At 36.5% G+C, this 13,248-nt stretch overlaps 1 protein-coding gene across 3 annotated transcripts in view; it reads right to left on the bottom strand.

The window, feature by feature from the left end:
• Positions 1-13,248, bottom strand: part of CPEB2 (cytoplasmic polyadenylation element binding protein 2) — a 52,623-nt gene that overhangs the window by 1,829 nt on the left and 37,546 nt on the right. For all 3 annotated transcript variants that reach the window (XM_038134855.1, XM_038134853.1, XM_038134854.1), the window contains 4 exons: positions 9,074-9,192; positions 8,667-8,781; positions 6,682-6,863; positions 1-2,162 (listed from right to left, as the gene is read on the bottom strand). The exon at positions 1-2,162 is cut by the window's left edge and continues 1,829 nt beyond it. In XM_038134855.1, coding sequence (XP_037990783.1) covers positions 1,935-2,162; positions 6,682-6,863; positions 8,667-8,781; positions 9,074-9,192 — 644 coding nt within the window. In that variant the 3' untranslated portion in view covers positions 1-1,934. The remainder of the gene's footprint in view (positions 2,163-6,681; positions 6,864-8,666; positions 8,782-9,073; positions 9,193-13,248) is intronic.

The raw sequence follows: 13,248 nt of genomic DNA, 5'->3' as shown, positions 1-13,248 counted from the left end.
GGGAACATTGACAAATAAATTAGTAAAAAGCTCTTCTTAAAACAGCATCAACTTTAAACATTAAAAACTTGAACCACAGCCACAATAAAACAGCAGTTAGACATGAACCACATATTGTACAGTACAAAAAAGCACACTGTAGACAACCAACATAAGATCAACACTTTGCTTACATGAAGGATTGTCCCAAGGGATTGCAAAGAACAACACCCTTGTAATTTCAACTCTAGCATCAATCTCTTATTTCTGCATTACAGCATTTACTGCTGAGTGTTTGCTTAGGCTGCAGAATAACTGTTTGTTCCTTTAAAAAGTAGGGGCTAGTTGCATTAAAAATGCTCTGAGATAGACAAAAGCACTGCTAAGATTTTCTTTTAGTGTTCAGTTAAATATTGCCTCTGTCCTAACTACATTTGTTTTTCAAAATCTGCAAGCAATGTCGTTAGTAGAACTCCTTCATTAAAATAAAAAGACTATCCTTGACTGTCAAGTAGCTACTTCTCATGCAACAGTGACCCCGGTTTGACAGAAGACCACAACGCACACAGGTCAAACATGTAAGCAAGGCTTTTCTCAGCCAAATTTCACTGTTGTCTTAAAGGTAAAGTTTAGTTTGTTATGCAACTAGCCGTCTGTATATTACACCTTCTCCATTTTGACTTTACTTAGGATTTAATTTCTAAAGCATTATGCATTCTCACGTATGTCGATTTTTGTATGCCTTTGTCATGGGTTTCACATTTGGTGACTGGTTAGCAGTGTGCTGGCCATCTTTGGTTTGTAGAGGAAATCTTAACCATGAACAATCAAGGGGACTGAAAAGAACTTTTTAAATGCTAGCTTTTTACTCAAACTTGTATCTATACTACATCACGCCACATTAAGTAGAAGCACACATCACAAAATTGCACAGGGATTACAATATTACATCCAGTCTGCATAAAATTGAATTCCACTACTGACCAGGTCACAAAATGGCTGCACTTTCTAGTCTAAAACTAATTTGCATATTGTACACATGTAGGACATTTTTTTACTTCAGTCACAATAATGCATGCAAGTTTGTTTTTTGTAAGAAATTTTGTAAATTTGCTCATGCTACCTAGTTTCAAGAGAGCCTTTTTTTGAACATTTGCAATAACTCACCTCTTGTTAATTAATAGTTCTAGTGCATGCATATGGTGTATACAGGTAAGTAAACATGCAATTTTTTCACATTCTAAAACTATGGCAGTTTAGGCCATATTGTGCTGCCTGCATTTAATCTGTAATGCAGTGTGTCTTAAACGTTTCAATCCCGTATTAATAGGTGGCATTACACATAACACCTATATAGCAGCAAAGCTAATACAGCTTGTGATTAAAAATGTTTAAAAATAGCTAATAAATCAGATTATCTTGAGGTATTATTTCTTGCAAGTCAAAATGGAGAGCAAAAAATCAACCCTAATTTTTAGTTTATGTATACACTGAAAATAGCAACAACAATAAAAATAAGCTTTTGTAGCAGACATATTCCATCTTCACTATTTTGCTACCTTTGGTAAATTACTGGGGCAGATCTTGAAGTTAAAAACCCATGTTTAGAAATAAGTGCACGCTTCACCCACTAAATATAGCAGCAGACTGTGTGCCCCTACGCAAAAACATTCTCATATCTAGTTTTAACTTTACATATAAAAATAACTTGGAGAAAATACAAAAAAACATTTTATTTTAACATGAAAATATCACAAAAATTAGTAAGCCTGAGATGTAGGGTTTTGGTGAAAAACAAGAGGCTTGTAGTGTTTTGGCTGCTGATAAAGATGCATGTATTGATAGCTGGGGTGAAAAGCAGAAGAATGCACTTATTTCTTCTGCATGTCAGTATCTTCAAACACAGTAAGCCACATGCACCCTTCTCTCCTTATGTAGATGCTGGTTCACCATGTTTAATTCCAGCGGAAGTGGATCTGACGTGGGCGGTCAGCCCCCTCCTTTACCAATGGCTTATGGAATTCACGTCCTGCACGAGAGTGGATATTTGCCCAACAAAACTCACAGTAATACTGCAGGCAAGTGACATTGGCACAAAAGAAAGGAGCAAACTTCCCACCGCATCGCGCACCCTGGCACTCGTCACACATCTGGTCATCCAACACGTATGGCTTTACCTCCACCTGTTGGAGCCAAACAGAAACAAGTCCCATTAATAACTGTTTCTACTCGAAGTTGTATGAAGGTATTCATTTTTCTGTGGTTCAAAAAAGACCCCCCAAAAAATCCCCTGAAATCTGCACTCAGTCACATTAGCGCCTTTATATAACTGATCAGTTTTTCCTTGTTATCATTTATCACCTTCAGACCCATCCATACTGCAGAATACCTCAAGGCAGATCTTTAGAAGTACATTGTGCATATAATGAACAGCTGCATCAGGAACTTGTCCTATTTACCCTGGGAGAGTGTTCTTTGCAAACAATATTATGAATGTAAGCATAGAAGAAAACCCAATCACTCAAAGGTCTCCTAACTGGATGTCAACATGACAATTCTACACAGTTAAGCAAAAAAAAAAAAAAACCTGAATGTATGACACTACCCTTTAACGTAGAATTCTTTTTTATTTGAAGTACAAATGTTTCTGCATATACTACATTTGTGTGCAAATTAAAAGTACTTTCTGCAAGCTGTAATGCAGATCTTTTAGCAGAGCTGTTCACTGTAAACTCACTCCCTATTTTTAAAATATGGTTGAATTTGGTGCTGCCAATTTTGGTAATCTATTACTTTCTCTTTCTGTGGCTTTGAAATGTAGAGGAATTTGTATTCAATACAATTCTGAAAATATTTTTTTAAAGACCATTTTGCAAGTCTACAGACAGCTACAAACACCTGTCTTACACAGCTTCTCTCTCCCAAACTCATCTGACTGCCAGAATGGAAAAGTGGCAGGAGTCCAGTGGTAAATATGCATTATGTCTTTGCATAACTGCACTGCTACAGTCTGCAATCAGACAGGAAGAAGACTTCATAATAAAACACAAAATGAGTTGATGCAATCATTAAGGAATGTATTGTTGTATCCCACATTTTCCTCACTGCTGCGTGAGATTTTTATCCTTAGATACCAATACTTCAGAAGATCACTACATATAGGCACTGACTGCTCTATTCTCAGACAGAACATGCCTCAAACACTAAGAACTTTAAAATGGTACTTTTTTCAGTGTATTTCCAGAGGAAAAAAATTTACACATCCAGCTCCCTGCCCTGAAGTTTTACAGCTGAATAGGCTTCACGTTCTTAGCTTCAGAAGTAGAGGCCATCCTAGAAACGTCAGAGTGTCTTCCAGTAATCTATATTCAGTACGAGCTCTACATCTTATTTCACTACAATGACCTGCCTTATCACCAATTACACTCACAGCTTCCAATAAACAGGTACCTTATGCAGTAACTGTGTTCGTGGCTCAGAAATACTCAAAGCATGAAGCAGCATTTATTTCAAGCTTCAGTGCACTAATGCACCAAGATCAGTATGAAGATGATTTCAGAAATATTAGAAAAGCACTTTGCGGAATGGAAATATGACATGACATGGATGCAGGCTGCTGGCATATGGAAGTTAACAGTACTTTAATGAATTGTTTGGAGTTGAAGCTCCAAAGAAATGTTTGGAGCTGAGCTTTCATACATGATAAAACAGGATGAGGAGTACTTTGCTGAAGAAAAACATCTGTTAGACCAACTAAATATACCTACACATCAAAAGAAGTGGAAAGAAACTACAGAGAACTTAGTTAAGAAAGAAGTTAAGATCACAGACAATGTTTGTCAAGTGACTGTGGCACTAAGATTTCCAATTAAGGTCAGAAGGGGTATGAGCAAAAAAAATGCTATAAATACTTTGAACTGAAGTTCGGAAGGATAAACAGGTGAGCTGCAAAATTTAGCAATGGAAAGACTTCTACACAGACAAAACTGGTTATGAAAAGAATGTGAAAGGATAGCAGACCTACAGAAACTGGATATAACTGGAATGGAAAGGCAATGCTGAGGTAAAGGGCAGAACAGGCTCTGCCTCGAGGACTTCAGTGAGATACAGACTGTATCACCGTCCTGGCCAACATACACAAACACCTCAGGTGAAGGAAGTACCCAAAGCAGGACTATCTTCCTCACTTACAAAACTAGTGGTTTATAGATTTATACTCACTGCTTGCTCATGTATAAATCAGCAGTAGTGCTGATTTCAGAGTATTTTCAGAGCCTGAAAAGGCTTTAGTGTAAAAGCTCTGTGGAGGTAAAGAAGTATTTCTGAATATAGCCTTTTTCATACTTTCAGCTAAGATTCAAGATGTTCCCTAAAATGATGCTCTTCTCTGTGACTCCTCAGTAATGCAAATAACTGGGTGGTAATAAATATATGTAATTATATAAATAAGGATTGGTCTTATGGTTTAATTAAAGAAGGTGATTTAAAAAAACATAGATTAACCCTCCTCTCAGGTAAACAAAGAAGTTCATAAACCATCCCCATCATGGGACTTAAAGACAAATTCATTAAGATAGCCAAGATTTGGGACTGCTGTATTTTACCAGTGAAACACCTCAGGAGTAGCACACATTTTTTAAAATAAGAAAAAAAAATAGGATGGTAATAAAAATGTGGAAATTCCAAATTTAGGAGAACATCCGAGTCAAGAGATTAATTTTTCAAGTGTTAGAAAAGCAACATTAAAGAAAGAACAAATTATTTCAAAAAAGAAACTTTAAGAATTCAGATATTTAAAGAGAAAACTGTAATCTTCCTGCCTTTCCCCCTCAACATCTCCAACCCATGAACAGCTATCTCTAGATTCTAACTATGCTTGGTGAGGGTTGGTTTTTTGTTTTTTTTTTCCCCTTTGGTAACTTGTGATTGTAGAAAGCACTGAGTACTGTTTTAATAAATTAAGTTTCAATGGATGTAGGTCAATACTGTCCTTCTCAGATCCAGCATTTGCAGTAGATTTTGCGTTGGTTTTTCTTTTCCCCCAAGCTCCAAGAGGCCTGCAGTGTTCCATCACCCATTAACAACCTACATCCTTTCCTCTGCAAACAGCAAGCAGTGCCATTTCAGATGCCTGCTTGGCATCTAAACAGCCCTTTAGATCTTGGTAACCTATCACAAAAACCAAAAACCAGCAAAACAACCTATGTGCAACTGCAGCCTTCAAAGCCGGGATCATGCCTTTTCTTACAAGATAGCACTGCCAGTCTACCATACACCTCTCTACTGCAAAGGACACACTTCCCATGGGAAGAGGAGGACCAAGATCAAAGTTCCCCATGGTTTACAAGGTACAAGTCCATGTCTCCCACTTTTGAGGGAGACATAATTTGGATTGCAACCAACTCCATGTATCAATTTTTGTGTCAGGTGACTTTGCAGACAAATGCACGTTAGACAGTTCCCCAAAGAAACTTAGGAATACTCAATTCTGAAGCTAAATGACTCATTTAGCATTTCTTTAGAGGAAATTCTGGATTCTGGTCCTTACTCCCATTTTGTCCAAATACTCAAATGCAAGATGATTAACAGTTTTATATTCCCTTACCCAATCTCAAGGCCATTTTTTCTGTTACATAAGTATCCAAAAAGCAGTTATAAGTCAACAACAGCTGCAAATCACAAGGATAGCAATCCCATGACCAAAATGTAGCCATCACATCTAATCTGAAGCCTAGATGACTACCCACATCCACACCCACTCATCCTCTGGGAAGGTCCATGTTTGGGGATTTCAGCTCATAAGGCAAGCGGTATTTGAGACACATACATAAAGCTGACTCTGCCTGTTTGAAAGCAGAGAAGCACATGCTGCCTCCTTAGAGCAGACTTCTGTTAACTGTACTACTTTCTTTTTCCTGTGTCTTTGATCTGTAGTAGAGACTGGACCTTGAACTACTTTACTTACTTGACCCTTCTTCCTGTAAGACCTTAATTTTTTTATTTTTTTAAGAACACCTATTAATGCCAGACTATCTCTGCAGCTCTTGACATCGAAACTAGTGACCCTTAAAACTGACATAATTTAGATGCCAGTTTTCTTTGCTACTCTTATACTTCTATTTAGGAGTTATGAAGTTCACTAGTCTTCTTAATATAAGTTAGTTTTACTTTTCCTAGGAATAAGCATCTGTAGCAAAAAGAAATATGCATTGGTAATTACTAAGAAGACTTTCAAACAGAAAAAGTAAGACCTTTTCTATTTCAGGTGTTAAGTCTGACCAACTTTCTGAGCACTGACAATTATGGCTGAAATTAAGGGCAGTTTGCAAGAATCAAGGTAATCTGAAGCCAATGAATACTAGAGTTTCTTATGAATGACTGAGGAATTAACACAGTATTTGGTTTTATTAGAACATGGGAGAGAAAGAGATTTTCAAGCCCTTTGCCTGTACACAATAAAACCAGGAACTCCAGAATGGGAAGAACATATGGTCCAACATATGTCAAAGGAACAAACTGCTGCTCTGTGGAAACATGTTGTTCGTTTGGGGGCATTCAGGCATACTCCTGAAAGTAGTGGAGTTACATGAACGCTAAAAAAATATAGAAGCTGGCTTGAAAATTAAATCACATGCAATCCTACCACACTCTGCAAGTTTTTTACAGAGCAAAAATCTTTTTAAAAATTGCTGTGTAACTTACTCGTTTATCAATATCGCCATGCTGAAGTTGAACAAACCGAGCACTGATGGCAGCAATGTAACTCTGCTGATTGGAAAAAGCAACACGCCCAGCACCTTTTGGGTATTTCAGCTCAGGGTCAGTGTCAATTCCTGCGTAACAAACTCCCCCGTAGAGACGGTCCATGATCATAGCCAATTCCACTATTAAGAAACAAACCAGCATTTATTCAAACTATTCTTACACTACAAACTTTAAAAATACTAGAAAAGTTAATTTTAATTATTAATTTTGCAAGAGCCAATGAAACAGTAATAACAAGATTAAAAAGTATTACAGAAATAATAATAAATAAGCTATTAATTACTCAGCAGACAGATCTTTTACACTGTGGGTACATACATCCAAGAATAATGGAATTGCACGTTCTTGATAACATGGAACTAGAACTCAAGGGCAGTTTTCTTCAGAGGATTACAGCAAAATAGTTTTTGGGCAGGCATTGGAATGTAAGCTGTATAAAATAGATCCTCATGCCACAAATTCCTTGGTACATGTTCTCTGACTGTCCTAATGCTCTACATCCTACTTGAATTTAAAAATGCAGTTAGAATCTTTTCATTAGCCACACAGAACTTGATTATCTCTACAGTGTTATACTTTAAACAGATACTGAAGTTCAGAGAAACAAAAATTTCAAATTTTACAGATCAAGTACCTTGGCAATCCTCTGACTGCCAGATTATACTGAATTCAGTTGCAATTCACTGGGGTGGAAAACACTAGTTTTTCAGAATTAGTATCCTCTGTATTAGGGTATAGAGGTGTCAGCAGTCCTTGATGTTCTATAGCTGTTTGAGGAGTCTCCTTCAGTTTTACTGGTTTTGTGAAGTCATTATTCTTATTTCACAGTGCCATAAAACCTTCATTTTTACATATACAGAGCATTTGTGAACTGAGCATAAGAATGCATCCATTAAATTTATCACAGACATTCAGCACAGTAATATGGAGCACCGGACTGAATTTAAAGAAAAATTAATCTTTACTTGGAACATACTGTGTTTACACTCATTTACAGAGCTTGGATTATGGTCAAAAGTAGAATAAAGTAAGTAAAGTAAAGTAAAATACCAAAAAAGTAAAGTAAAATACCAAAAAAGCTTGAGTATTGCAGGTCCAAGACAGAAAAATTTAAGATCCTCTGTATCCCAAATTTGTACTATTACTTCTTGGTTTTCTTACATCTTTCATCTGAAAGTTCATTACCAGCGATGAAAGACTACTGAAATCCAGCAGCCACTCTAATAACGACGGGGATTTGAACCACTGTACAGTTTGCTTCAACTTCCAACATTCACTACAACCTACTTATTAGAAGGCCACCTGAAACAGTGTAAAAGGCTACTGCAGACCATCTGAAAAAGCAGACTATCCAGGCTGTACATCAACCATTCCACAGCTACAGAAACATTTATTTTTTTCTTTCACACCTCTAGCAAGAGTCTAGAAAGAGTCCTGAAATCTCATATAATGTTGTGTCATAAAAGATAGTGCTAGCTCTCTGAATTTCTTCCTTTTTCTTCTATGCCTACTTGTTCAAGTACTCTATCACTGGTGTTTGTGTGTGTAACCTGACAGCAGCAGAAGAGTAGCTAATGCACAATGACAAGCAGGTACAAATACCACTCCATAGTCATGGAGCAGGGCAGAGATGTTTCCATAGCATTATTTTAAAACCAAACTCTTTGTTTTATGCCTCTTGTGACATAGCTTATGCTACAGCTATAAAAAAGTAGCACTTTCCAGCAAATTTCAACAACGAATTGTGATTTATGGCCAAACCTAGACAGTAGAAAAATTTAAGAATACATGAATATTGTACAGTGGTTAAAACTACCAAGACTGCTCAATTTATATCTATATCTAGCTACAAAAAATTATGCATAGTATAAATTATTCCTAATAATTTCTTACTTTAAAAAATTGCCACAGATTCTACTCACCAGCTCTTAATGGTCTAGGGACTCCTCCAACAAAAATTGTTTTCCTAGGATCAAGTGGCTGCGAACCATCCATCACAAAGTCACTATCACTTAGATTCCAGGGACGGATCTGAACCTATTAAATTGGGAAAGAAAATAGTATCTTACTTCAAGTTTCACTACGCTGTGGAAATATGTTAATCAGCCAATACAAATTGTTAGTCATAACCTCATTACTGTAGCATGTCTAGTGGCTTTGTTTTAATCCTATTAATTCAAAATACTAAAATTTTAAAACAATCCAAGTGTTCCAGATGTTGAGCTCTGCCAACAGTAGTTTACTTTTAATTTTTTTCATCTTCACAATTTCCAATGCTGCTTTAGACAGATGGCAGCCCTAGCCTGCAGGCCACTGACTGTGTACTTACTGGCTTGTCCTTGATAGTGGGGCTGGAAACACACAGATAGAGCTTTCCATCCTCTTCAATGCAGGCATCAATCAAGGCCTGTACAGAACTCTCTTCTTGGAACAGGAGGAATGCGTAACCTGGAAAAAAACCCAAACCAATTGATTGATTTTCTTTTATCTTTATTTTACAGATTCATTTTTGCCACTCATTTTTCCATACAAAAGAAAAAGGAAGTTAAACCAATTCTTTCATATTAGTCATCTTCTTTAACTATTGCCATAATTAACAGAACTTCCAACTGTAAAGAAATCGTCAGATGAGACTAATAACCAAATAAAAGCAAACATGTCTGCTCTATCATGCACTGTAAGTCTTGGCTAAACATCATTCATTGGCTGCAATGGACATTATACAATGAAAATCCGACTTGGCACAAAGGACTAATCTCTATTCTGGAGATTAGATCAAAGTATTTTATTACGTAAGTGACCCAGCAAGCCTTTCAAACGCTACCAAAAAAAAGAATTAAAATGCTTATTTAATGCTACATAAAACCAAACAGTCAGACAAGCAAAGAACCTGACACATTACTTTCACAGTTACACTGTGAGATATGTATGAGATACACTGATTTTGTTACTTTACAAATACCCCAACAGCATAATTAGGGTTGTATTCTAAAACAAACTTTAAAGTGACCATAACCCACATTTCTTTCTGAGATTACTACCAAGTTTAGAATTTTCACACAAAGTTATGTTTTATGACTTTGATGGAGAAGTAAATGCTGAAGCAGCTGCCCTAGAGTGGGCTTGGGAAAAGGGAACATAGATGCTTTACCAAGCCTTTTGGAAATCTTGCTGTATTTCTGAGAGAAGCTAATTAACCACCAGCCACTTCTTACTGCAAACAGACACTGCAGGCCATCAAGGTAAAGGTGGTAGGGTGTATCTTGAAGACCATTAAAGAATCAGTGCACTAACAATGTAAGATTTAAGAAACAAACGCAAAACTGATTTTAGACATGTGGTAACAAGAACAGGATTTTAAGAAAAAGTTGTAAGGTCTATATTGGTCCTTCCAATAAGTTGTACCTTATTTCTTACCCCTGATACCACAGTCCCACCACAGCTACATAAAAGGGACACACGAGAGGATTTTGTGTATTCTATATTTTTATTTTTATCTTACTTAGTTTCGTAACAAGTATGTCATAGGGAATCTTTGGACTTGGGCTGAAGCATTTTCTTGTAAAGTCTATTCTTCACTGCTGAACTGTAATTTTTTAATGATGACCTGTTTAACTTTAATCAGCAATAATTTAGATTCAAAACCTGTTTTAATGGGGATATATTACAGTATTTATCACAGAATTTAAAATCCACGTATACCCATGCAAAACTCAGTGAATGAGGGCATAGACCAACTGGCATGGATGAGATAAGCTCCATGTAACTGTCCTTACTTGGTCAGAAGCACATACACATCCCAGTTTGAACGGAGAGCCCAGTCCAAGAATGATGGGAGTGCAAAAACTTGATTAATCAAAGGGAGGGTTAATTGCATATGATACTATCTAAGGAATCAGACATACAAAGATTCTCCAGATACTGATTTTTAATCAGTTCTTCTCCTAATGCAGTTCAAAGGTACTGCCATATAGCTCCAGATATACAAGCTTGGTAAGTGCCTCCCTAAAATCTACCACCTCTATGTCTGCAGCTATTAATAATGTTTAATTGCAGCAACCTGCAAAAAGATAGAAAACTAAAGTACAAGAACTCAAGGAGTAAAAAAGACTATCACAGATTTCACAGAATATTCTGAGTTGGTTGGGACACAGAGATCTTTGAGTTCATTTCTTAAGTGAATAGTCCATACAGAGACTGAATCCACAACCTGGATTGTTATTAGCCCCACACTCTAAACAACTGAGCTAATCTCAGGGCCATTTCATACTACCACTCCTGACATGGAAAGGAAAGCAATAGAAAAAAGATACATTAATACTGCCTTCTCAAACTCATCTGAAAAACATGTACTCATGTCTTGATTTCTCCCACTTAATTAAAACCTCAGAAAGCCTTGTGTCATGAGCTCATCTGTACTACTCCCCTCTGAACACAAAGCTAGACTGTACCAGCAAACCAGTCTGTCTGTAGTTTTGCTCCACAGCTCTCTAACTTCAATGATTTATAATGCTCACTAAAGAGACAGATTGGTGAGTACTGGAACAGAAAGCACATCAGGTAAGTTTGAAAAGCTGAGATGATTGAGGAGTCCTACCAAATTAAAACTTTTCATGGTATTTGTTAAAACTTTTATTTTGGTATTCATTATTTAAAGAACAAATCAAAAGCCAAGCACTCTGGACTAGATTCATGATTTTCTTAACAAGAAAAAAAATTATTTCAGAGTAATATGAAAGTTTGTACCAGAGGGAGAAAACATGCTTCTTGTTCTGCGTATACTGCGTAGAAATCAGAGAGCAGCTTTAAGTTTTATCAACCTCCAGCTAATTCCTGTCACTTATGGCATAGAGGAGGAGTCAAGAAAATCAGTGAAATCAGTGCCCATGCAGTGCCATGACAGTGACTGCAGTGGTATTTTGTGTTGGGGCTGGTTCCTCCACTTCTGCTTCTGAAACTAGAAGCAGAACATTTCCAACTTGAGTTTTTCAGCTAGTCAGCTCCGAGTTAGCAATTGGGAACCACGAAGAAAGAAGTTACTGCACAACTGTTGTCATACAAGGCAGCAGGAACAACCAGTTAGAATAAGGCTGGGGACACTGTCCTGTTTAAATAAGATTATCCTCTGAGACAGCCTATAAATAGTACAGAGGTCACAAACAACTGGATGTATTTTGGAAGGCATTTTTTGAATTTCCATATCTTTATGGCACCATTTCTTTGTGAGCTTCATTATCAGAAGAAGGACTCCTCAACCCAGCAAGTTACTTTGGACATGTGTATTGTTTCACAAATAAGTGTATTTGCCAACTACGTAATAACATGAGTTATGATAAACAGTGGCAAGTCGGAAAGGAAGGAATTCTGCATCACAGTTGGCAGATCACTGTTACAGACTTTGTACTTTGAGCTCAACAGAGGGTTTTTTTCAGAACAGAGCTTCCTTGTAAGATCAGTGTAAAGTTGTAAAAATTCCTCTTATGTTTCGATCTAATTTTGTGGTAAGCCAACAAAAAATTTAATTAGTTAAGAACAAGCAGTTGATGTTTCTCAGGAGGCAGCCAGCCTTGATAGATCAAGACACTTTCTGAATTTCTTTCAGCAAGGAAACACTTATTATGAACTTGGCCTTCCCTCAGGACCTTCTGTAAGCAGAGAGCTTGGAAGGAAGCAGAGTCTGGAAAACTGAACAGTCAAAAAAAAAAAAAAAAATCAACCCAAAACAAAACAGGCTTCATCTCTTCACCACAAAGAAGACTTACATGAATTAGTCCAGAATGGCCTAATTCTGAGATGTCTTTGGAAAGCAATACTATAGCAAATATCTAGTGAAACTGAACAAAGAAAAATATAGACACTGAATTAATTTCATGTAGAGTGACAATTTAGAAAATGGAGACTGAAAATAATAAAAACCATTAATTCCCTGAACTAACATAGTATGTATTTCTCAACTGGTAATTACTGATTGATCTCAAAGCTTTATTTTGCCTATCCTTAGCCATTTCAGACATCTTATTATATGTAACAATAATATGTGTATACATGGCTCTTGTCTGTTCACGTAAGTAATACCAATGAAAGACAATTTTTAATGAAATTCTTCTACAAAATAATTATGGGTCACATGTATTGCTTTATACGTACACAGTAACACTCAGCAGTTGTATGTTTCCAAAGAATTTACAAAGAGAAATTGACACTGTATTTTAAATGTGTTAGGCTACATACAAAAAATACTGAATAATGCAGCAAACTAAAAATTAGGCTGAAGTGTTAAGATAGAACATGAAATGCTTTTATTTTTCAAGTAAGGATAAGTTAATAATGGGAAATTAACTTAGCACCTAGGTTGGAAATGTTTCCTGAATTAATTAGATCAATACACTGAAGTCCTCCTATTTGTATTCTCTGCCTTTAAGATGCTCTACTTACAACACAGTTTGGAGTTATTTTCTTACTGCAGTAATTATAAACAGCCCAACTATATGAAAAAGCTTTATC

This window comes from Motacilla alba, chromosome 4 (genome assembly GCF_015832195.1).
Source record: "Motacilla alba alba isolate MOTALB_02 chromosome 4, Motacilla_alba_V1.0_pri, whole genome shotgun sequence".
NCBI lineage: Eukaryota > Metazoa > Chordata > Aves > Passeriformes > Motacillidae > Motacilla > Motacilla alba.
This window is presented reverse-complemented; position numbering and strand designations above follow the sequence as displayed.